Source organism: Piliocolobus tephrosceles, chromosome 11 (assembly GCF_002776525.5).
Source record: "Piliocolobus tephrosceles isolate RC106 chromosome 11, ASM277652v3, whole genome shotgun sequence".
NCBI lineage: Eukaryota > Metazoa > Chordata > Mammalia > Primates > Cercopithecidae > Piliocolobus > Piliocolobus tephrosceles.
In genome coordinates, this window is record NC_045444.1 from 56,381,303 (window position 1) to 56,407,396 (window position 26,094).

General features: G+C 41.0%; 1 protein-coding gene across 5 annotated transcripts in view; it reads left to right on the forward strand.

The window, feature by feature from the left end:
• The window catches only part of MYO3B (myosin IIIB), a 494,519-nt gene that overhangs the window by 311,821 nt on the left and 156,604 nt on the right, over window positions 1-26,094 (forward strand). For 3 of the 5 annotated variants that reach the window (XR_002725179.2, XR_002725177.2, XM_023185963.2), the window contains exons 26-28: window positions 22,096-22,207; window positions 23,151-23,313; window positions 25,636-25,716. Coding sequence is in view for 2 of the 5 variants with exons in the window: in XM_023185963.2 (XP_023041731.1) it covers window positions 22,096-22,207; window positions 23,151-23,313; window positions 25,636-25,716 (356 nt within the window). In the remaining 3 variants the exon portion in view is untranslated. The remainder of the gene's footprint in view (window positions 1-22,095; window positions 22,208-23,150; window positions 23,314-25,635; window positions 25,717-26,094) is intronic. The other 2 variants (XR_002725178.2, XM_023185964.2) reach the window with 1 other exon arrangement.

The window sequence follows — 26,094 nt, forward strand, 5'->3', positions numbered from 1 at the left end:
CAACAAGAGTGAAACTCTACCTCGAAAAAAAAAAAAAAAAAAAAAGAAAGAAATAAAGAGGAAAGAAAGAAAGAGAAAGAAAGGAAGGAAGGAAGGAAGGAAGGAAGAAAGAAAGAATAGGGGCTGAATGAATATTAAGTAAATATTTTGAGTTCCTTACAATCCATTCATTTCTTACTCCTTGCTACCTCATTTAAGAGTCAGAAAGTGCAGAAGTGCCTGACTAGAAGCAGGTGAGATCCTAAGAATCTTCTAATTCCATGGCCTTGGAGAAGGTATGAGGGGTGTTATTATATATTATATATATATATTATATATATATATACACACACACACACACAGTTTTTTTTTTGTTTGTTTTTTTTTTTTTTTTTTTTTTTTTGAGATGGAGTCTCACTCTGTCGCCCAGGCTGGAATACAGTAGTGTGATCTCAGCTCACTACAACCTCCACCTCCCGGGTTCAAGTGATTGTTCTGTCTCAGCCTCCCTGAGTAACTGGGACTACAGGCGAGCACCACTACACCCAGCTAATTTTTTGTATTTTTGGTAGAGACAGGGTTTCACCATGTTGGCCAGGCTGATCTTGAACTCCTGACCTCAGGTAATCTGCCTGCCTTGGCCTCCCAAAATGTTAAGATTACAAGCGTGAGCCACCATGCCTGGCCCACAGATAGGTATATATGTACACACATATGCATGTGTATATATATATACACACACACACACATTAAACCTATATATATATAAAATAGGTGTTATTACATATATGTGTATATATATTTTTAAAACCTATGTACAAATATACATTATGGCTGGACATGGTGGCTCATGCCTGTAATCCCAGCACTTTGGGAGGCTGAGGCAGGTGGATAGCCTGGGGTCAGGAGTTCAAGATTAGCCTGGCCAACATGATAAAAGCCTGTCTCTACTAATACTATGAAAATTAGCTGAGTGTGGTGGTGCATGCCTGTAATCTCAGCTACTTGGGAGTCTGAGGCAGGAGAATCACTTGAACCCAGGAGGCAGAGGTTGCAGTGAGCCAAGATCATGCCACTGCACTTCAGCCTGGGCAACAGAGTGAGACTCTGTCTCAAAAAAATAAAAAATAAAAAATAATTTAAAAATATATATTATATATGTGTGTATGTATATAAAACCTATATATTTATATATAAAATATAAATATATACAATATATAATTATGTATCTATTATATAGATGTGTGTATATATATTTAAAATATATAAATATATAGGCTTGGCCAGGTACAGTGGCTCATGCCTGTAACCCCGGCACTTTGGGAGGCTGAGGCGAGCGGATCACAAGGTCAGGAGATCGAGACCATCCTGGCTAACACGGTGAAACCCTGTCTCTACTAAAAATACAAAAAAAAAAAAATTAGCCAGGTGTGGTGGCAGGCGCCTGTAGTCCCAGCTACTCGGGAAGCTGAGGCAGGAGAATGGTGTGAACCCAGGAGGTGGAGCTTGCAGTGAGCCAAGATCGTGCCACTGCACTCCACGCTGGGCAACAGAGCGAGACTCCATCTCAAAAAAATATATATATATGTATAAATATATAGGTTTTATATATATACATATATTTTTAAAATCTATGTATAGTGTATGTTTTTTATATATACATACATCTATATAATAGAGGTATATTTTATATATATTTTATATGAATATATAGATTTTATATATACACCATATAAACATATAAGTATTATATATACATATATAGCACCTATTACACATATGTTTAATATATATACACACATATATAGATTATGTGTATATATTAATATACATATACACATATGTATGCATACATATTAATATACATATACATACATAGGTTTAATATATACATATATGTATATATGTATATAATAACACCACACACATATATATATTTATTTATAGGCAGAGAGAGAGGTTTTCAGCATGGTTCCTGGCTCGTAATTCCCATAACCCTTATTTCAGTCTTTTGTTTACAATGTTGAATGTGTCAGGCCTCAGGAAACAGAATCCTTCTGCCCCCCTTTCACGGGCCCCAAGGCAAGACTTTCATCTTCCCCTTTCTGATTTTGGGTCCTAAGACCCTCCCCAGAGAGGGTCCCATCATATATTGTAGGGGAAGGAATGCTGAAGTCATGAAGCTTCGGTGATAACCCAAGAGCTTTGGATTCTGCATGGTTGAACACATAGAAGTTTCTGGAGGGTGGCATGCCCAAGTGAGGCATGGAAGCTCTGCACCCTTTCCCCCGTAACCTGCCCTACTCATCTCTTTATCTGTATCCTTTGCAATATCCTTTATAATAAACTCGTAAATGTAAGTGTTTCCCTAAGTTCTGAGAGTTGCTCCAGCAAATTAGTTGAACCCAAAGAGGGTATCATGGGAACCCCAACTTGAAGCTGGTCAGTGAGAAGTTTCAAAGGCCCAGACTTGTGACTGGCATTGGGGGGTGGGGAGTGGTTAGTCTTGGGGACTGAGCCCTCAAGCAGTGGGATCTGACACTATCTCCAGGTGGACAATGTCCAAATTGATTTGAAGGATGCCCAGTTGGTATCTGCTGCAGAATTAATTGCTTGCTTGTGGTGGGGAAAAACTCGCACACATTTGGTCATGGAAGTCTTAGTGTTGATGAGTGTTCTGTGGTGTGACAGCAGAGGAAAAACATCATTTGAGAGTTTTTCCCACAACAGTGTGTTTGTAGTTTTAAGCCTTCAACACATTCTTTAACTCTCACAAAGTAAACTGAATATCAGTTAATGTTGTAAAAGTTCACCTGTGAGGACATAGTTCTCTATATTCCCTTATTAAGCCCTAAGGTTAGTGCCTACTCACAAGATAGTGTTTAGAGAAATCAACAGCACAGAAGAACCCAGACATCTCGAGACAGGCTGAATGTCAAACTTCAATTTTCAATGAGTAAAAGCTTCTGCTTTTTTCTCTGGGTAGACAACAGTGCATAAGGAATAAGAAAACACAAATCCTCCAGGACATCATTAGATTTCTTTTCTTTTCACCTGTAACTACATAGATGAGAGTCTGATATAAACAGATCTTAATGTGTCATCCAGGTAAGCTAGTACCTCCACAGCAAAGTGAACAGTATCCTCAAGACCCTGGAAATTGCTAGCTGCAGTAGCTCATGCCTGTAACCCTAGGAGGCCGAGGTTGGTGGATCACTTGAGCCCAGTAGTTCGAGACCTGCCTTGGCAACATGGCAAAACCCTAAAATACAAAAATGAGCAGAGTGTGGTGGCACACGCCTGTGGTCCTAGCTACTTGGTGGCTGAGGTGAGAGGATTGCTTGAGCCTCGGAGGTCAAGGCTGCAGTGAGCTGTGGTTGTGCCACTGCACTCCAGCCTGGGTGACAGAGTGAGACTCTTTCAAAAAAAATTTAAAAATTTTTAAAAAGTAAAGAAAAATATTCCAGGGAAATTAATTTATGTGGTGTAAGGAACCTGTTAAGACATAGTTAGGGAGGATGACAGCTTCAACATTGTGAGTAAAATATATTTCATGCTTGCGTGAAGTCTCCACATCTACCTTCTAGGGGCAGAAGTGGCTTGGTGGCTTCTCTGGGAGGGCCTTTAACATTGCTGTCCTTGCATACTATCATTTCCATCTGCTTTTCTTTGTTTAGTTGAGAGGGTGAGTTGCTACCTGCTTCCCAACTGTGCGTGTCGGTACCTTTTAGGTAGTTTATGTATTAGAGTATTAGGGAGGTAAAACCTTGAATGACTTCTTTTCTCTTCTTAATCCTTACATTACCAGTGTTATAACCTTGGTGATATGGTTTGCTTGTGTCCCCACCCAGATCTCATCTTGAATTCCCATGTGTTGTGGGAGGAATGCAGTGGGAGGTAATTGAATCATGGGGGCAGATCTTTCCCTTGCTGTTCTCCTGATAGTGAATAAGTCTCAGGAGATCTGATGGTTTTTAAAAGGGGAGTTTTCCTGCGCAAGTTCTTTTTTTTTTTTGAGACAGGGTGTCACTCTGTCAACCAGGCTGGAGTGCAGTGGAGCGATCTCTGCTCACTGCAACCTCTCCCTCCAAATTCAAGTGATTCTCCTGCCCAGCCATCCTCAGTAGCTGGGATTACAGGCGTGTGCCACCACACCTGACTCATTTTTGTATTTTTAGTAGAGACAGGGTTTCACCGCCTTGGCCAGGCTGATCTTGAACTCCTGACCTCTGGTGATCTGCCTGCCTTGGCCTCCCAAAGTGCTGGGATTATAGGCATGAGCCACAGCGCTTGACCCAAGCTCTCTCTTTGCCTGCTGCCATCCATTTAAGATGTGACTTGCTCCTCCTTGCCTTCTGCCATGATTGTGAGGCCTCCCCAGCCATGTGGAACTGTAAGTTCAATTAAACCTCTTTCTTTTGTAAATTGCCCAGTCTCTGGTATGTCTTTATCAGCAGCATGAAAGCAGACTAATACACTTGGTTAGTGCAGTAAACAAAGAACTTTCTTAAAATGTCTTTTACAACATCACCAAAAGACTCTAAGAGATGGCATGTTCCAACTTTCTCATTTACAGATCTATATTTCCAGATCTAATTTAGAGTCTGAGGCAGTAGAGGTGAAATCACTTCCCCAAGGTAGCTCTAGGGATAGGCAATATCAGTCTCTCCAGAATGTTATAGGCTAAAGAGAACTTCTGTGACCACCTCTACTCATTCTTATGGGACAAGATGGGTTCAAATTGGCATTGTGGGCTGAGGACCCTTTCTTAGTTGCCTAAGGCAGTTGGGACAATATCCCAAAACTAATTCTTTCAAGCCCTGCCTTTTTCATGGAGCCCACGCTGCTGGCAGTGGCTTTTCACATAGTCAATTAGAGAAATCATTTCTGTAGTTGATAGCTCTGCAGATTTAGCCAGGAATTTGTAGTGGTGATTTGAAAAAGTGGATGCAAGAATTAATATTGATCTCACTGTTCTCCAAAATACTGAATGGTGGCAGAATAATAAGTCCAGGCTATCTTTCCTGATTTTCCAAATATTCTGTGTTATAAGCAACCTCATGAATTAATTCAGTTGTAGGAAAGAAGAAATAATAAAGGAAAATAAGAGGAAAGACACGATGAAGGCATTAAATAATATCTGGACATTTGGATTTGCTTGCCCAGGTTACTCTGGAAATCAATGGCTGAATTAAAACTCCTTGCTTGGAGATTCTTTAAAACACGTATCAGTGGGGCTAACTTATGTTGGATTATAACAATGAAGCAGCAAAAAGAAAAAGGAATGAAGAAAATAACAACATGGAGAAAAGGGGCAAGAGGAGAAAAGGAGGAAGGAGAATGTGAGGAAACCTGGCATGGGGATGGCACATACACGGGTATGAGCACAACTTCACTCTTCAGCCCTAGCTGCAGACCCGGCTCTTCAGTCAAGGCATGTTTTCTTCACAGCCTCGATGTGGCCTTGGAATCCCTCCCAATGTGGTGCTCCAGGAGAACACTACCCAGTCCATCAGCTGAGCAGTTGTCCTCTTAGCCATTACTGGTATAGCATGCTCTAGCTGCTTATAGTAAATATCTGCCTACCCCTGGGCACGATGGTTTAGGGATGACTTAGAGAAAAGATTGCTAACTATGTTTCTTCACACGTTTGGGTAGGGGAAGAGAAAAATAGATTTCTCTTAAAGGGAAGAAGACAGAGATGGACGTTTATTGAGAACCTACTTGTGGTGGGCTTCATGCTAGGGTTTTACATATATCATCTCACTTAACACTGGTAGTAGTCCCCCAGATAGATGGTATTTATTCTGGTTTTACAAATGAGGAAACTAGCTCAAAGTTACACAGAGAGTATGTGCGTGATGGAATCAGGGTGTGAAATGCCCATCCTCAAAATAAATAAATAGAGATGGTTGGGCCGGGCGCGGTGGCTCAAACCTGTAATCCCAGCACTTTGGGAGGCCGAGACGGGCGGATCACGAGGTCAGGAGATCGAGACCATCCTGGCTAACACGGTGAAACCCCATCTCTACTAAAAATACAAAAACTAGCTGGGCGAGGTGGCGGGCGCCTGTAGTCCCAGCTACTCGGGAGGCTGAGGCAGGAGGAATGGCGTAAACCCGGGAGGCGGAGCTTGCAGTGAGCTGAGATCCGGCCACCGCACTCCAGTCCGGGCGACAGAGCAAGACTCCGCCTCAAAAAAAAAAAAAAAAAAAAAAATAGAGATGGTTGAACACATCTGAATATTCACTGTGAAATCAATCTGTAGAGTTCAATCAGAAAAAAATACATTAATAATTTTTCTAATTGTAAATAATCAGTTTAAACTTAAGCTTTTATTACAAATTAATTTGAGTAAATCCAGCCTCAATTTCCAATTCCCAGTGTCATCGTGATTTTTCCCCTTTAGGGGCCTCTCAAAGTTTATGAGGAGGCAGCAGCAGCAGTATCAGAAACATTTATTAAGCACCTGTTGTATGCTAAGTGCTATCTATAGTAATACTGCATTAGAAAGAAGGAATCTACAATTTCAGGACCTTTTCAATCTAATAGCTCAGATTAGTGCAATTTCTTAACCCAAGGCCCAAATTTAGGAGTCTAAGGATGTAATGAATATATGGCTTTTTTTAAGGCAGCAGATGGCGGCCAGCTGTTCTCTCTCTTTACTCAAGGCCAAACATGAAGGGAAAAAATTAAAGTAACAGGGATTATGGTAAATATAAGATAGAGTTTAAACTAAATCTGAATTTTTATACACACAAAGGGAAGTGGGCAATTGGGGGTAATTATCAAATTATCCAAGCCAAAATAGTTCTGCTACCTCCATTATCTACATAAGAGAAAATGATTTATATGGATTGGATTGTTCAGATAATTGTCTAGTATTTTGGGTCTCTGAGTAGACAGTCTGGGTGGTCATTGATATAGATTGAGGGTCCTTCTAGGAATATTTTAAAATGGGAACAGCGTTTATTTCTTTGCCATATGACTGGGGGCATTTCTACTTAGATGCAAGTAATATTGATCAAATTTATATATTCACAATTCTTTGACCAGGATTTGGGCCCATTACAATAAAACCATAACAATTTTTACCCAATGTTTGAAGTCACTTTTTAATTGTAAAAATAATGTATGAGCACCCTTTCCTCTGAAATTTTTAAGTATTACATATAAAGCTAAAATTTATTTTCCATATCCCTAATTCCATTTCCCAGCATCTGCCCAATGATGGTCCCTCTCTAAAGTAGCTTTAGTAGTTTTATCCTTTCAGGACACACACACACACACACACACACAAACACATGCACACACCCACAAACACAGAGAGAGAGAGTTAGAGGAAGAGGAATTTGCACTTTTAGCTTGTGAACCACACTTTGTATACCATTTGGTAACTTGCTTTTCTACTTAATATGTGTTAGAGATAAAAACCATGTTGTTCCATAGCTCTAAAAAATTCCTTTCAACCCCCTCACTGAAATTCATTATATTTATTTAGCTGTTTCTCTACTGCTGGATACCAAAATTGTTTCCAATTGTTTGCTAGCAGTGCTCAATAAACAATCCTAAATATTAAACATGTGTGAGGATTTATTTAGGGTAGATTCTGAGCAGTTGACCTTTTCCAAGAGCAAATGATGTGCTCCAGAGACTCCGTAAGTCATTTGAGCCTAACAAAGAGAAAAGATGATGGAGAAACTTGGGAGCCAGTTTCTTTATATAAATAAACTCTGTCACTGGAGACAAGTCACTTAATTTCCCTGGGATTCTATTTCTCTAAGTCAGTGGTTCTCCAGCCTTCTCACACAACAGAAACTCCTGGAGGGCTAGCTAAAATGCAGATTGGTGGGCCTCACCCCCAGAGTTTCTGATTCAGTGAGAAAGAGAGAGGGAGAGAGAGAGAGAGAAGAGAGAATGCATTTTTAACAAGTTTCCAGGTCATGCTGCAGCTGCTGATGAGAACACTACACTGACAGCCACTGCTCTAGGTGTATGTTGGGGAAACTATCCTGTGAAAGAGATCATAGCTGAGGTTTTAAAGTTCTTAATAGATTATCTAGGGATATTTTAGGAGGCTTCCAACTTATTATCCAAACATAAGACAATACCTGAAGATTTGTCACAGTGACAGTATTGGATCAATGATAAACATCTATTTTAAAAATCACAAAATCCATTCTTTTTAACCAAGAGAGAAGTCAACCTGGAATCTTTGTTAGAAGGAATCTTGAAGGGTCGCCCAGTCCAACTACCTGGCTAGGCTTTCGTCAGTAGCATTCTTGACCTCATCAACTAGCGTCCCATTGAATAGATTCAGGGTTTACGAAATCACTCCCTAGTTCCTGAAGTAGCCCATTCCATATGTTGAGATATCTGATCACCATCATGTCCTTCATAACCCTGACTGTAAGAAACCATCCTTCAGAAGCTTCTAAGCATCTACCCCAGTTCTACCCTCTGGGCTTTACTGAACAAATCATCTCCCTTCTCCACTTGATGGCAGTCAATTATCATGTTCCCTTAAGTCAGTGGTTCTCAAACTTTAGTACCCAATATCACTGTAGGAGTTTATTAAAATATAGACTCCCAAGGCCCAGCCCCAGAGATTCTGATTCTATGTCTGGAGTGTGGCCCAGGAATCCACATCTTTCATTAAATCTCCAGGTGATTCTGATGCAGGTGGTCTGAATATGACTGTTTAAGAGACCCTGCTAAGTCTTTTTATTTTTCAGCTCCACATTTCCAGCCTCTTCATCAGTTTCTCATATGACATGGCTTGAGTTTCATCACTATCCTGGTTGCTTAAGGCTGCCTTCCAAAATATACCCCCAAAGTATACTCACTGACCCTCCCACACTGATTTTTTATTCTTATCCTTATCCAAAATGATGTCCTTCATATTGTTATGTTTGTCTTCCCTACTATAATATAAAGCTTCATGAGGGCAGGGAAATTTTGTACATTGCCTACTCATATCATTCAGCACTTCTGGCCATGCCTGATACATCAGTAGATCCTATGTAAAGTTTTACTTAATAGAGAGGAAAAACCAATTTGATTTACAAAATGGTGAATGGTGACAGCATGGTTATACCAAAGCCCTAAAACTATACAGAGTGAATGACCCATTCTAAAAGAAGGACTTCGTTTAAAGTCTTGAGAAATAAAAAATGTTTCAGTCTGTATAATTAGCCTTGAGATAAATTTTCACATTGACTTAGGGTTGTACAGATCTTCAAGCCGGATGCAGATGTTTCATATGCCTTTGAGTGTAAAACTCAATTGGAGGGATGAATCAAAGCAGAGCTCATTCATTATAGGTTAGGATTTCAAAGCCATCTTTAAATCATACAAATCCTTCCCTAGTGCAAAAATGCAGGAGCAGAATGATCAAAATCAGAGGTGCCAAGAAAAAATGTAAGCAATATCCCACACTAATGTAATTTTTATCTAAAATGGTGATTCTTCTTTCTCCTTTCCCTTCCAGGAGTAAGAGTAACCATGAGGAAAAAATAGAGAAATAAAATTCATTGTTCATTGTGAGAGAGCATCATTGAAAACAAAAGGAAAAGCCCCGCCTATTTAATCAAGGAAATACAAATTAAAACCACAATTCAACACCATGTTATACCTATTTTGGCAGTAACCAATAAGCCTGTTAATTCCAAGATTGTCACAGTTAGAGAGAAATGGGACTCTTATTCTAGTGGTGAGGATATAAATTGGTGTAATCTCTTTGGGAAATAGTTTGACTTTCTTGGTAATGTCCAACATGAACATATTCCACGAGTATTTTCCACTTCAAAGATTGTAAGTAGAAAAGTGGCAGTTTTTTTTTGTTGTTTGTTTTTTGTTTTGTTTTGTTTTGTTTTGTTTTTGCCTACTAGGTATGCCTTTTAGGATTGCTTGGTAGCATTAGGTCTACCCAGGCATGAAGACTTCCTACCTCAAAACTTGCCCATTTGTGTGTGCACCTTTGTGTCAAACCTGGATCTATAGCCTAGATTTTTGTACTTCTTTCTTTCCCTTATTAAAAAAAAAATGTTCAGAAGAAGATAAAATCATGACTGGCATACGGAAATAAAGATGAATGTGTTAAAAAGAATTTATTTTATTCACATGTTATGAGGGAACTAGGCAGATGTTATAATCAGTTCAAAGGAAGAGTCAAAATAGCATAGCTTATATGAAATAAAAGAATGTTGGGATGAATTGCAAATGGAGATAAAACTGGTTTTCTGCAGTGGGGAGGAAGTCAGTTAGAATCATTATCAGGCTGGACAGAATTTACATATCTATTTATCAGTTGGAATTTAGAAAGAGTTGCAAAATGGCTCAAAGGTGATGAACAGGACTCCAATAATCTGATAACCCAGAAAGGCATTTTAAAGACAATATATATAGCTTTCTACTGAAACAGAAGCACCGTACTGATACAGTAATCCAAATAGAATATTCTTTGGATCCCTCACATATATGTTAAGGACAACCAGACGCTGGTACTCAGATAGAAGAAATCAACACTTTAAGTCAAAAGCCTGATATTCCAGATACCTGTAAACACTCATGAGTTCCAATGAGGTGAAAGGTGCTGGAGCATCAAAAGTCCCTGCTAGAGAGTCAAAAATACCAGGTGCACACAGGAAGAGCTAGGAAGGTTTGTTAAGTGTCAAGAAGCCTGGATTAAAAGACCTGGGTAAGCCTCAGATCTTCTACTTATTAAATTTCTCATCTTGGGCCAATTGCCTTCTCTCTGGCTTTCTCCTCTATAAAAAGAAAGAGTTTTTATCAATGATTTTAAGTTCCCCCTCAGGATCTAAATGTTTACTAAAGGAGCGAGCCAGTCCCTTGCACAGACAGCCCTGTGGGAATGCCCAGGCATAGAGAGTTTTGACACACGGCAGGGAACATCTGTTTGTGAGTGTGAGGAGGAACAACGAGATTGAGGTGTCCTAGATCCCCAGTGTGCGGTGTGGAAGCCCCCAAATCTATGGGGAACTTGGGCAGTCAGTGAACAAAGAGAACAGAAATGATAGGGAAGGAAGTCACTAAAAACAACCTTCTACCATTTACGGTTTTGCACAGAACTTACCTCTACCTTTCGCAATATTGTAAGTTTATCACCGAGGTTGGCTCTGTGTCCTCAGTTTACCTACATGAGAGCAATCAGGGTTCTCCAGAGAAACAAAACCAGTAGGGTGTGTGTGTGTGTGTGTGTTGTGTAGACTCAGTAAAGTCTAGAGACAGAATCCCTTTCTTCCTTGTCACGGGACTTCAATCTTTTCCCTTAAGGCTTTCAACTAATTTTATGATGGCCACCCACATTATAGAGGGTAATCTGCTTTACTTAATTAATAACAATATGAATTCTTCTGACCTATAAACATGATATCTCTCTCCATTTATTTAGGTCTTCTTTAGATTTTTTTAGCCAATGTTTTGTAGTTTTCAGTGTACAGGTCTTGCACATTGTCAGATTTATCCCTATTTATTTTACATTAAAATGCTATTACGAATATATTTTTTCATTTTCAGTTTCTTTTCTTTTTTTTTTTTTGAGATGGAGTCTTGCACTGTTGCTCAGGCTGGAATGCAGTGGCATGATCTCGACTCACTGCAAGCTCCACCTCCCGGGTTCATGCCATTCTCCTGCCTCAGCCTCCCGAGTAGCTGGGACTACAGGCACCCACCACCATGCCCAGCTAATTTTTTGTACTTTTAGTAGAGACAGGGTTTCACTGTGTTAGCCAGGATGGTCTCAATCTCCTGACCTCATGATCCGCCTGTCTCAGCCTCCCAAAGTGCTGGACTATAGGCGTAATTTTCATGGTACCCGGCCTCATTTTCAGTTTCTAATTGTTGCTAGTATATAGAAGTACAATGATTTTTGTATATTGATCTTTATCCTAAAGCCTTGCTAAATTAACTTACTAGTTATGGTAGCTTTTTTGTAGATTACATTGGATTTTCTACACAAATAATTGTGTCATCTTCAAGTTAGGACAATTCTACTTATGCCCTTCAAACATGGATGTTATTTATTTTTTTGTCTTATTGTACTGGCTAGGACATCTGGTACAATGTTGAATAGAAGTGATGAGAGTGGACATCTTGATTTGTTCCTAATCTTAGGAGGATAGCATTCAGCTTTTCACCATTAAATATGGTGTTAGCTGTAAGTTTTTCATAGATATCTTTTAAAAATCAAGATTCAGAAAGTTGCCTCCTAGTTTGAGGTTGTTGAGAGTATTAATTTTTTTTAATTTTTAATAAGAATTAGATGTTGGATTTTGTCAAATGCTTTTTTCCATTTATTAAGATCATATGCTTTTTCTCTTTAGCTTATGTTATGGCATGAAGTCATTCGTAATATTTCCCTGACCATTCTTTTAATATGTGTAGAAACTATAGGATATCACCAATCTCATACCTGATATTGGTAATTTGTTTCTTCTTTTCCTTTCTTTTTTTCTGATCTGTATGGCTAGAAGTTTACCAATTTTATTAACTTTCTCAGAAAACCAGCTTTTGGTTTCATCAGTTGCTTTCCTATTTTCTATTTCATTGACTTCTACTTTGATCTTTATTATTTCCTTTATTCTGCTTACTTTGGGTTTAATTTGCTCTTCTTTTTCTAATTTCTTATGGTGGAGGTGAGGTCATGTATTTGAGACCATTCTTCTTTTCTGGTAAGTTTTTAACACTGGACATTTCTAAATACTGCTTTAGCAGTATCTCACAAATCTTGATACATTGTATTTTCATTTTTATTTAATTTAAAGTACTTTCCAATCCTTTTTGATATTTTCTCTGGCCTCTGGGTAATTTAGAAGTCCCTTCATAAATATTTGGGAATTTTCCAGATATCTTTCTGTTGTTGATTTCTAATTTAATTCCACTGTGGCTAGAGAACATACTTGTGTGACTTGAGTATTTTTAAATTAATTAATTAATTAATTTTTTTGAGATAATACTTGAGTTCTATCCCAGACCAATTTAAATCTGAATCTCTGTGAATGGGCATCAATAGGGTTTTTTTGTTTTTGTTTTTGTTTTTTTGAGACAGAGTCTCGCTCTGGTCGCCCAAGCTGGAGAGCAATGGCAATCTGGGCTCACTGCAAGCTCCATCTCCTGGGTTCACTCCATTCTCCTGCTGCAGCCTCCCGAGTAACTGGGACTACAGGTGCCTGCCACCACACCCGGCTAATTTTTTCTGTATTTTTAGTAGACACAGGATTTCACCGTGTTAGCCAGGATGGTCTCAATCTTCTGACCTCGTGATCCACCTACCTCGGCCTCCCAAAGTGCTGGAATTACAGGCATGAGCCCCACCGTACCTGGCCACGTATTTTTTAATTTATTAAATCATGTTTTATGAACCAGAATATGGCATATCATGGTAAATATGTCATGTACATGACATATTTGAAAGGCCGAGGTGGCGGATCACTTCAGGTCAGGAGTTCAAGACCAGCCTGGTCAACGTGGCAAAACCCTGTCTCTACTAAAAATACAAAAAGAGCCAGGTATGGTGGTACATGCCTGCAATCCCCGTTACTCAGAAAGCTGAGGCAGGAGAATCGCTTGAACCTGGTAGGCAGAGACTGCAGTGAGCTGGATCTCGCCATTGTACTTCAGCCTGGGAGACAGAGATGAGACTCCATCTCCAAAAAAAAAAACAACAACAAAAAAACGATTTGTTAGGTAGAACCAGAGCTGTGTTAATGACTAATATTTCCTCACTATGAAGTAAGATCCTTCTGAGTACTCTATTGTGCTATGAATTATGAGGTCAACTGGTCAGGCTGGCATAAGCAGCTGGTATTGCCAGCCCTTTGTAAGCACCAGGCACTGTTCCCTCTAATCCTCTCAGATGGTTCTTTCCAGCCTTGGATAGTTTCCTCGTATGCATGTCCCAGTTAGTACTCTGCTGAATGCTTGAGGATATCCTCCACAGATCTCTTTCTCTTTAGCTCTCTCCTAGTTTTCTGTCCTATAAATTCTAGCTGCCTAGGTGGTAGCTCTCAACATGTGGTAGTAGAGTCTGAAGTCTGATCAGTTAAGTTCAGTTCAGTTTTACCCATGTTGTGTTGAAAGAGGTCAGGTACTAGTTCTTTACATGAAATAAAATAACCTGAGAAATAATCTGACAACTGATCAGGAACACACAAAGATTCCAAAATTTCTAAACACTTCTTTTCCTCCATAATTAAGTTGTCTTTCAGTAAATACAGAGCTCATGTTGAATAGAGTCCAGGACCACCTTCCCTCTTTACTCCTTCTCCATAGCGCCCTCAGTCTCTCCTACCTGTCTTCTCTTTAAGGTCCTGCTTCCTCTGGCGGAAAGCCTGGAAGTTCGTGGAGACCTGATAGACTTTGTTTTGGCTCCGTCCTGGAAAAGCAATGTTTGGTCATTACAATTTCTCAGACTTATGTCCTTCACATTCTTCTGAGTGGAGCTGTTATGCCCAGACCGTTTATTCCCCAAAGAAGACCACCAGAGTCCAGAGTCAAAGCCAAGCGGCAAGGATCTTTACTGCAAGTTCAAACTTGGTCCCTCCATTCCTCAACATACAAGAGGGCCCCGAACGATGCATGTGCTTGCTTTTTATAGCCCGATGTAAACAGGTTGTAGAGGAACAAGGGAATTCTTTTGGTTACAGCATTACAATTGGTTAACATTTTAAGTTATACCTTTAGCAGTTTTCTATTGGTTCCCGCGCTTTCAGTAAAGCCGTAAATGGTTGTGACCTTATTGGGGGTCTCTCCAGGTGGTGTTTTTCCAAAGTTGAGATATATGGTGTGTTTGTACTGGTCCCAGGAAGTTGAGATATATGGAGGGATGTGTTTGTACTGGGCCCAGGAAGTTGAGATATATGGAGGGATGTGTTTGTACTGGGCCCAGGGCTGAGGAATGTGTGAATTGTGTGAGTGTGTTTGTGTTGGGCCCAGGAAGTTGAGATATATGTTTGTACTGAGCCCAGGGCTGAGGAATATGTTCTTTCAGAGCCAGAGCAAAGACCACAAACCTTGTTTTTGCTGACATGGACCAGGTCTCATGGGACAACTGTGGTGCATTTAACAAAGTCTCTTTCTCTACTGTGTCTTACCAAAGATTTGTCTTCATTTGCACTAAAGAACATAAGAAAGGAGGATGTGGGGAAATGAAAGCTCCCTTCTACCCTCAAAGGTAATACTCTTCAAGTTAAATCAGTTAAATAGGCCAAGAAATTAACCACCATTGATTTGATGAGGGATGTGTCTACATTCCGAACAATAGCATTTTGTTGGGGCCTCTCTATAAAGAGTGTAATAAACTGTAACATGGAAAACCCATTATATCTAAACAAACAAACGCTAAAGAGCTAAAAGAGATCAATTCCTCCCAAATCTCCAATTTTTTTCTTTTTTCTTTTTTCTTTTTTTTTTTTTTTTCTTGAGACGGAGTCTTGCTGTGTCTCCTGGGCTGGAGTGCAGTGGCCGGATCTCAGCTCACTGCAAGCTCCGCCTCCCGGGTTCACGCCATTCTCCTGCCTCAGCCTCCGGAGTAGCTGGGACTACAGGCGCCCACCACCTCGCCCGGCTAGTTTTTTGTATTTTTAGTAGAGACGGGGTTTCACCGTGTTAGCCAGGATGGTCTCGATCTCCTGACCTCGTGATCCGCCCGTCTCGGCCTCCCAAAGTGCTGGGATTACAGGCTTGAGCCACCGCGCCCGGCCTCAATTTTTTTCAAGTAGAAAAATTTTATTTTTCTGTAGGCAAATTTGTCAGTGTTTTCTTTTCTGGCAAGAAGTAGCATTTGACTTGACTCTTGTTTTTTTTTTCCCTTGCATCAAAAATTAAACTTCATTAGCTGGAGTCTTATCAGTTGTTTAAAAATATTAATGACCTGGACATCAGTGACCTTGGATAATAATTTTAGCCTCTGTCATTTAATCTGTCATCTTGGATAAGTCATTTTTTTTTTTTTTTTGAGGCGGAGTCTCGCTCTGTCGCCCAGGCTGGAGTGCAGTGGCGCGATCTCAGCTCACTGCAAGCTCCACCTCCTGGGTTTACGCCATTCTCCTGCCTCAGCCTCCTGAGTAGCTGGGACTACAGGTGCCCACCACCACGCCCGGCTAATTTTTTGTATTTTTAGTAGAGACGGGGTTTCACCGTGTTAGCCAGGATGGTCTCGATCTCCTGACCTTGTGATCCACCCATCTCGGCCTCCCAAAGTGCTGGGATTACAGGTGTGAGCCACTGCGCCCGGCCCCAAGTCATTTTATATCATTAAGAGTGGTTTTTGTTATCATTACTAGCCAGAAGACTTGATGAGCTTGAGAGATCTTTTGTGGTGGCTTTAAAATATGTCTACAAATTATTTGGTATTCCCCCCTTCATTCCTCTCCCATTGAATGTGATCTGGACTTAGTGACTCACTTCTAAGGAATAGAAGAATATAGAAGAAACAAGAGTATGTCACTTCTAAGCCTAGGTCATAAAACACATTGGAAATTCTTTTCTTTCTCTCCCTCTCTGCCCCCCACCCCGACCCCGAGACCCTTTGTTCTGAGGGAAGCCATCTCCTATGTAATGAAGCGACTCAGGCAGTCTCTTGGAGAGGCCCATGTGGCAAGGAGCTGAGGTCTCCTGCCAACAGCCAGTAAGGAACGGAATCTTTCCATCAACAGCCATGTGAGTGAGTCACTTTGGAAATGGATCCTCCAGTGCCAGTCAGGCTTCCAGATGACTGCAGCCATGGCTGACATCTTGACTGTAATCTCATGAGAGACCCTGGGTCAGGAATAAGATGCTCCTGAATTCCTGACCCTCAGAAACTGTGTGATGATAAATATCTGTTTTTAAGGCATTAAATTTTGAAGTAATTTGTTATACAGCAATATAAAACAAACATATCCTGGAATCTTACAGATCCTTCCAGTTTATGATTCCATAATTTAAATGCAGGAGAAGGTATCTCTAGTTGCCTGCTGCTTTTGCTAATACTCCTCAAACTGCTTTGCCTGTTACATTTAAAAATTCTTCCTTGAACAGCCTGCATTTCATGCAACAAAACATTTTAGACAGAAAATGAAATGATATTTTTTGATAGAGATATTATTCTTTTTCTTTTTTTTTTGAGATGGAGTCTGGCTCTGTCTCCCAGGCTGGAGTGCAGTGGCCGGATCTCGGCTCACTGCAAGCTCCGCCTCCCGGGTTCACCCCATTCTCCTGCCTCAGCCTCCAAGTAGCTGGGACTACAGGCGCCCGCCATCACGCCCGGCTAGATTTTTATATTTTTAGTAGAGACGGGGTTTCACCGTGTTAGCCAGGATGGTCTCGATTTCCTGACCTCGTGATCCGCCCGTCTCGGCCTCCCAAAGTGCTGGGATTACAGGCTTGAGCCACCGTGCCCGGCTGATATTTTTCAACTGGATATATACTATTTTGATAGCTTATATGTTTTTATTTTTTATTTTTTATTTTTTTGAGACAGTCTTGCTCTGTCGCCCGGGCTGGAGTGCAGTGGCCGGATCTCAGCTCACTGCAAGCTCCGCCTCCCGGGTTTACGCCATTCTCCTGCCTCAGCCTCCCCAGTAGCTGGGACTACAGGCGCCCGCCACCACGCCCCGCTAGATTTTTGTATTTTTAGTAGAGACGGGGTTTCACCGTGTTAGCCAGGATGGTCTCTATCTCCTGACCTCGTGATCCGCCCGCCTCGGCCTCCCAAAGTGCTGGGATTACAGGCTTGAGCCACCACGCCCGGCCTCGATAGCTTATATGTTTTAATAAAATGAAGCTTTGGGAAATTTATGTCTTCCATAAAGTTCTGCAGCAGGAAGTGCTCTTTGGTCCTTGAGTGCTGTCAGAAGTTATGTGGAGCCAGGTGCGGTGGCTCATACCTGTAATCCCAGCACTTGAGGTCGGGAGTTCAAGACCTGCCTGGCCAACATGGTGAAACCCCGTCTCTACTAAAAATACAAAGATTAGCCAGGTGTGGCGGTGCATGCCTGTAATCCCAGCTACTCAGGAGGCTGAGGCACGAGAATTGCTTGAACCTGGGAGACAGAGGTTGCAGTGAGCCCAGATCACACCACTGTACTCCAGCCTGGGCAACAGAGTGAAACTGTGTCTCAAAAAGAAAAAAAAAGAAAAAAAAAAAAAAAAGGTAGAAAAAAGAAAAATAATGTGGATTTCTTGACATTTTATGCAATGTGTTAAGAGCATTTTCCAAGATAGAATGTGTATAACTTTTACCAGACTTTAATAGAGCCTTGAGCCCCATGTCATTCTCCCTACCCAAGATAAGAGTTAAGAACCACTTATCTGATTCCTATTCCCACCTGTAGAAAGTTGGGTACAGAGAGGTGAGTGGCTCACCCACAGTCAGAGACAGAGATCTTCTGACTCTAAACTCAGTGCTCAGACTCCAATATGTAAAAGCAATTCTACGTAGAAGAGGCAGTTCAGGGAAGTCTGGTTTTTGCAATGCCCTCAAGTGTGCAGATTCTCTAGACTTTTACATTTATTATTTTGCTGTTGCGTATCTTTTGCTTGATTAACTCATCATGCTGCTTCAGGAAAGGCTTTGTAAAATGAGTCTCTCCAGAAAACTCTCCCTTCCTGATGAACCTCTTGGCTTGGTCCCTTTCAGCTTAGCCTTTACATTGAAGTACACAGGAGCTCAAAGTGATTTATCACCGTGGTACCTGCTAGAATCCAAAATTATTCCATGAAGGAAATACATTATGCTTTTCTTCCTTGATTACTATAGATATGTCACTTATATGTTTCTTCACTATATTTTGAAAACTACCTCTTTACATACAGTACTGTTACCCATCTCTTTCTGAACTAAGCTAGATATGAATATTATTATCATAATAAATTAAGATGTTTTGGTTGATGGACTGAAAACCAAAGTCAAGTTCTAATATTAATGTTCAGGATACATTCTGCCCATTTAGAAACTAACAGTTGCTAAAAAAAAAAAACACCCACAGATGTCTGAAAAAGAAGTATAAATCTTTGGTGAATTGGAACATATCTTGCACTCCTCTTATATCTTTCAAGGTGCTGGTCATTCATTAGATTCTTTAAATACTTAATCACCAGTAACACTGAGCAGTCACCATAAGCAAGCCTGGGCTACTTAAAGCCAGTGGAGCCCGTGTTGTAAATGTCTGGTCCTAAAAGTGTAGGAAATCCTGATTTTACCACTGACTTTTCTCACTGCAATAGATTTGCCAGCCATTCCCACCATCCCTGTGTGCTCCACGACACAATCATTTTGCTGTGGCCAAAGCCAAGTCAGAGAAATCATAACGAAAACTACGGTGGGGGAGAACCTGGGGCTGAAGAATCTATGCTGATGCCATGAACTGTCCAGAGAAAGGTCTAAGCTTGACTCCTGGCTGTCCCTCCTCCCACTTAGCTCTGGAAGATATCTGCTATGAGCAGATTCCTGGGTTCTGCCAAATGATCTAGCATCATCTGGTGTTGGCCACTGTTCAGGTTCAGAGAGCACTGCCCCTCCTCCCCAAAGGTGGAAACAGATTTTCATAGCCTTGGAAACAGCCCCAGGGTTTCTGAATGTAAATGTTTCCAGAAACTTCAGCTTTATATCCTAACTTGAAAAATAATCTTGTAGCCGGAAGATAAAGTTGAATGAGTCAAGTACTGATTAGGTAGCCATATTCTTCCGTAAACAGGAAGATATGGATATATTTGGCGGGGGGAGGGATGTCGTTCACATTTTGGTGATTATTTTAAAAAGTAAAACCAGCTCTATATTTAAAAGTAATTCCAAAATAGCAGATTAGTCTCATTTGAGGAATGGCAGGAAAATCCTTTGACAAAGAAATTAAATTTATTTCAAAGTTATCAAGGGATTGAACTTAATTATAGATGGCAGCAAAGAGCAGAGAAAAAACTCCTTGCAAGTTTTCTAAAGAAAAACTAAGGTGAGATTTTCTAAAAGGATAATATATTTAAAAAGTTATATATAATATATATTATATGTATAATATATAATAAATATTTATATATATATGTATGTTTTTAAATTTTGAGACAAGATTTGTGTCACCCAGGCTGGCATGCAGTGGTATGATCATGGCTCACTGCAGCCCCAAATTCCAGGCTTAAGCCATCCTCCTGCCTCAGCCTCCAAAGTAGGTGGGACTACAGACACATGTCACCATGCCTGGCTAATTTTTTAAATTTTTTGCAGAGATGGGATTTGACCATGTTGCCCAGGCTGGTCTCAAACTCCTGGGCTTAAGTGATCCTCCCACTTTGGCCTCTCAAAGTACTGGGATTACAGGAATGAGCCACTGTGCCTGGTGCCTCAACAAGTTATATTTTTAAAAAACAGGGAGAATAAAGGAGAAGAAAGGAAAGGGGAGGAAAAAACCCTTTTGGTAACGATGGACTTAAAGACACACTACCCCAAAATATGGCACTGTAGCATTTGAGAAAATAGCAGAGGCAGTACTCACCTTCTGCCCTGAAGCAGGTCATAAGACCCACATGTGAAAGCTACTCTTCCTATACCCAAAGAAAAGGAACATTCTCATCTCTGAAGACACAGGTACGAAGAGAAGAATCTGAACAAACAGGTCTTGCTAAATTCCCTCAGTTAATTACCATTAGGGTAATAAACTCTTTTTTCAAGTCTGTTTCTCCACAATTATCTACTTCTTCATCAAAGTTGGGATAGAAATACACAAGTCTAATTGTTTCTTCAGGTTTTCATTTCCTCATGAAGGCTCCTGTGTCACTTAAAACTGTCATTAAATGAATTTGTATGTATTTCTCTTGTTAATCCGTCTCTTGTTCTAGGGGCCTCAGATGTGAACTTGGATGGGTGAGGAAAATATATTTTTCCTGGCTGGGCAAGGTGGCTCCCACCTGTAATCCCAGCATTTTGGGAGGCTGAGGCCAGTGGATCACCTGAGGTCAGGAGTTCAAGACCAGCCTGACCAACATGGTGAAACAGCATCTCTACTAAAAATATAAAATTAGCTGGATGTGGTGGTGCACGCCTGTAGTCCCAGCTACTCGGGAGGCTGAGGCAGGAGAATCGCTTGAACCCAGGAGGCAGAGGTTGCAGTGAGCCGGGATGGTGCCATTGCACTCCAGCCTGCGCAACAAGAGCAAAACTCTGCCTCAAAAAAAAAAAAAAAAAGGATACTTTTCCGTGCTTACAATGTTTTTCTTTTTTTTTTTTTTTTTCTTTTTTTTTTTTGAGACGGAGTCTTGCTCTGTCGCCCGGGCTGGAGTGCAATGGCCGGATCTCAGCTCACTGCAAGCTCCGCCTCCCGGGTTTACCCCATTCTCCTGCCTCAGCCTCCGAAGTAGCTGGGACTACAGGCGCCCGCCACCTCGCCCGGCTAGTTTTTTTTTTTGTATTTTTAGTAGAGACGGGGTTTCACCGTGTTAGCCAGGATGGTCTCGATTTCCTGACCTCGTGATCCGCCCGTCTCAGCCTCCCAAAGTGCTGGGATTACAGGCTTGAGCCACGGCACCCGGCCGCTTACAATGTTTTTCTTTGAAATTCTTTCATCTGAAAGTTTGGAAGTTCAGTAAAATGAAGTAATTTAAGAAAACAAATGTGGTTTTCATGATTGTAACAAGAAAACACACCTCCTCTATACGTTGAGTCAGATGAATCCCTCCGCAGAATCAGTCGTGTTAGGCTGTGATCACTTTTGCTATCTACAAATTGCTTTAGATGGGACTTTGCAAAGCAGAATCAAAATATATACAATGGAATTTCTTTTTTATAATAGTGATACTACTTTCACTAGGGGAGTTGTCTACATTTCAGCTTTCTAAAAGGATTAGATATTTTGATTTTGCATACATTAGACACCAAGTATGCACTGAATATGAATTACAAAGCAACATCAAAAGGGAAATAAATACACATTGCAGAACATATGAAAGTAGGTAAGAGCCAAGTTAATAAATATAAATTTTGTGTCTTTTACTACCTACTATGCTATTATTGGTGCTCGACAAATATTTACTATTAAAAAACAAGGTGTGTCAATGGCCCCAAGTAATTCTACTATGCTGACTCAAATGATGACTGAAAATGCTTCACTAAACTCTTTTATTTTGCAGGTATTATTACTTGGCATTCAGAGCACATCAAACACCTCTTGCCAGCAAAGAGAGCTGTGTGGCTATCTTGGAAAAGTCCAGATTAGATCACTGGGTGCTGGGAAAAACAAAGGTAGTTTGTTCTTTATTGTTCAAATTGTCCCATATGATTTCTTTGTCTCTTCTCAGTGATGTCACTGGCATGAATGGCTCTGTAAGTTGTGTAGCTTAGCAAACAAGACCCCAGCCTAACAATGATCTTTGCTGGTCTTATGTCAAGAGGTTGGGGACCTTAGGGAGTAGAGAAGGAGGGTTTACCTCCTGTTCTGTGTGTAATTTGAGAGCCATTTAGCATTTCTAGAATGAAATCTTTGAGCTCATTTAAAAATGTTTCTTTTCTCAGTGCTGCTTATTCCAAAACCACATGTAAATACACAAATCATATCAATGGCAGTGGTGAGTTTCTAGTAGAGTTTTGTCCATTTTTTCACTGGACTCATGTTATTTGCTACATAGCCTGATTATTAGTCTCGGCATCTGTAGCTTTTCATTTGGGAGAACATCATGTCCCCATAGGATCCCAGGTTTTTATGGTCCATCCTGATTGCCTTAAAAAACCAGCCTCAGCCTTATTGTCGATGGCAACACTGCTCCTACTCAGCAGAAATTAGATCACTGTGGATCATCCAGGTACCTCACCCTCTGAACTTCCACTGTTGGCTGGGTCATTCCTCTTGGTCAGCACCTTTATCAGAGGCTATGGGGAAAGAGAGTAGATAGAGCTCATACTGAGAAAATGGAACTCCTGACTGACATGAGACAGGCCTGGAGAGCGTTTGGAATCGCTAAAACCCGGTTGACCTCATCATCTGCTTACATCAATTATCAAGGATTGGCTCAATCTTAGAAGGAGAATTGTATTTACCCCCATGAAGTCAGTAACGTGAGCATAAGTCACATCGCTATAAACTTTATTTATATCATTGTTTTAATATTTTCATTTAGAATATGCTGTAGTAGAGTGAATTTCTGTTGAGGAACCCATATATAATGTTAAAAATAATGTCTCGTTTCAGGTTTTTCTCAAATATTACCATGTTGAGCAATTAAATTTGCTACTTCGAGAAGTCATAGGCAGAGTGGTTGTGCTACAGGCATATACCAAGGGGTGGCTTGGAGCCAGGAGATACAAAAGAGTCAGAGAGAAGAGAGAGAAGGGAGCCATTGCCATCCAGTCAGGTAAATGGTCCAGTTCTCATAAATACTGCTCTGGCTCTGGGTATTGGCATGTCATTAAGTACTGGGGAATACTCAACTGTTTCTTTTCTAAGTGGTTTCCCTCCCTCCCTCCTTCCCTTCCCTTCCCTTCCCTTTCCTTCCTTCCTTCCTTCCTTCCTTCCTTCCTTCCTTCCTTCCTTCCTTCCTTCCTTCCTTCCTCCTTTCCTTCTTTCCTTCCACAAATGTGTATCAAGTGCAGGCTGGGCACAGTGGCTCACAACTATAATCGCTGCACTTTTGGGAGGCCAAGGTGGGCAGATCACGAGGTCAGGAGATCGAGACCATCCTGGCTAACATGGTGAAACCCTGTCTCTACTAAAAATACAAAAAATTAGCTGGGCATGGTGGCAGGTGCCTGTAGTTCCAGCTACTTGGGAGGCTGAGGCAGGAGAATTGCGTGAACCCGGGAGGCGGAGCTTGCAGTGAGTCGAGATTGTGCTACTGTGCTCCAGCCTGGGCGACAGAGCAAGACTCCGTCTCAAAAAAAAAAAAAAAAAAAAAAAAAGTGTATCAAGTGCCTACTGCACAGGTTCTGTGCTAGGTGCTGAAATCACAGCCATGAGCAAGACTGTGTAGGGGTGAAAGAAACTTTGTGTCCTGAAGGTTTGATAATTTGCGTCTATAAAACAAACTGATAAAGACAGATTAACAGGAGAAAAGACATACAAATTTATTAACATGCAAGTCATAAAAAGTATGAAACTCAAAGGCCAGATGGTTGAAGCTTAAATACCCTCTGTATAGGGGAGAGGGAAGTGGAAGATGTAGATAATTTTAAGGGAAGATTAAAAGATTTTCGGGGGAAATGAATGGGCCTAAAGAATAGGCAATAGCCTGGAACAAACTTCATCTGACCTCTGGGTAATATTTACTCCAGTTTTCCTTCCTGGGGTATGCATCAATTTCCCCTGGTTGATGAGCGATCTGGGGAAGGGATTCACACAGTTGAAAATCTTCTGGAGGAGCTAGCCTTTAATAGATAGGGAGAGTTCAGAGAAAGCTCTTCCCTGCATTTGCTGCTACCCAGGTGCTCTAAGTTTGAAGTTCAAACAGCATATTTTGGGGAATTATTATCTGAGCCCCAACAACTGCCAAGGTCCCTGACTTGCAGGTAAGCAAACATGTCTTTACAACATAAGTGGCAGGATAGATAGTGGCAGTATAAATGGATCAATGATGTAAAGCCCCAGTCACACAGACATGTGCCGCATCTCCCAGAAAGACTGAGATAATATACACTTCAGGTCTGTGGTGAGGTGTTCGGTACCAGAGTTACTAATGCCATTTCCAGAAGGCTTTTCTAGTCCAGATGGAACTTATAAACCAAGGGGACAGGTTGCTAATCTCTTTCGTGTGCCCTGCCTAGTCAGTAACTCTTTGTTTACATATATGTGTCATTAGTGTTACATACAACATTTAAGTTCCTGTGCAATAGACAAATGATTATGAAAGCACCAGATCTTGAACAAACTGGATGATTTCCCTTATGATCTCATAACCCAGAATCCTGATGTGCCTCAGTCGATTTTGGACTTCACGAGCTCACCCAGCAACTTGGAGAGTTGTGATGCTCAGAGATGGAAGGAACAAAGAGAGACGTTGTGCTCCTCTAGGTGGCTTAATGCCCCAGTTTTGTATCTAAAGGACTTACTACCTTTGCCCCAGAGAGTCCCTTCCTCTTTTCTCTCTTTTTCTTCACCTTTCTTCCCTGCCTTTTCCCTTCCCACTGCACATCTTTCTCTCCCTCAGCATACCTCTCCGCACAGAATTCACTCACAGCAAATGACAATGTTGTGCTACTTATTATTTCCCTCGACTCCCCTCTTTCTCTTCTTCAACTTTCATGTTTATATTTTTCTCCCAAATAACAGATTTTGAAAGGGTCAGGCTATTCCAGTTCCTTTCTACCATCCTTCCCAAATCCCTCCCCCTGTATCATATCCCCAAGTCTTGAAGACAGGGCTTTCTCCAGGGATTAGAATGACAGGAAACCATCTCACCTGGGGTAGGGGTCCCACGTGATTCATCAGTGGAACCCAGAGTGTTCTGGAAATCACTGCCTGAACAAAAGCAGCCCCTCAGAAGCATCTTCAAAGCCAAGCTGTGAGAACAGAGAGGCCTCTCTTCTCGCCATAGCTCACGTACCTCTGCTTATTTTGTTCAGTGAGAAAGCAGGAGGGAGGATGAGACGGGCAATAGATTGGAGGGGAAAACAGCTTATCTCAATTCTCTGGCACGTTCTTAAATTAATGTCATTCCTAGCACATGGTTTTATATTTTTAGCCTGGAGAGGATATGATGCTCGGAGGAAATTTAAGAAAATAAGCAACAGAAGGAGTGAGTCTGCTGCTCATAATCAAGCAGGTAATTAAAACATCATTTTCACAGTGTCCACTTGAAAATATTCTGTGACTAACTTCCTATGAGTGTAGAAAAGCTGAATGGTTAATAATTCAGGAGCACTGGAGTGAGTCAGGGGTTCTGGGGAGACAGGATCCTAGTGTTTGTTCCAACCCTCCTTGTGTGATAACTTTGATGCTAACAGTGAGCACGAGCATTTGCTGTTTGCCATACTTGGCTAAGGATGCTCTGACTGGGTTCTCTTGTATACCTGATATTATAGAGGACGAAATTGAGGCACTGAGAAGTGAAGGGACTTGTCCACCCTCACACAGCTCATCAGTTGCCGAGCCAGCATTTGAACACAGGCCGTTTGGATAGTCAGCATCGCATGCTGCCACC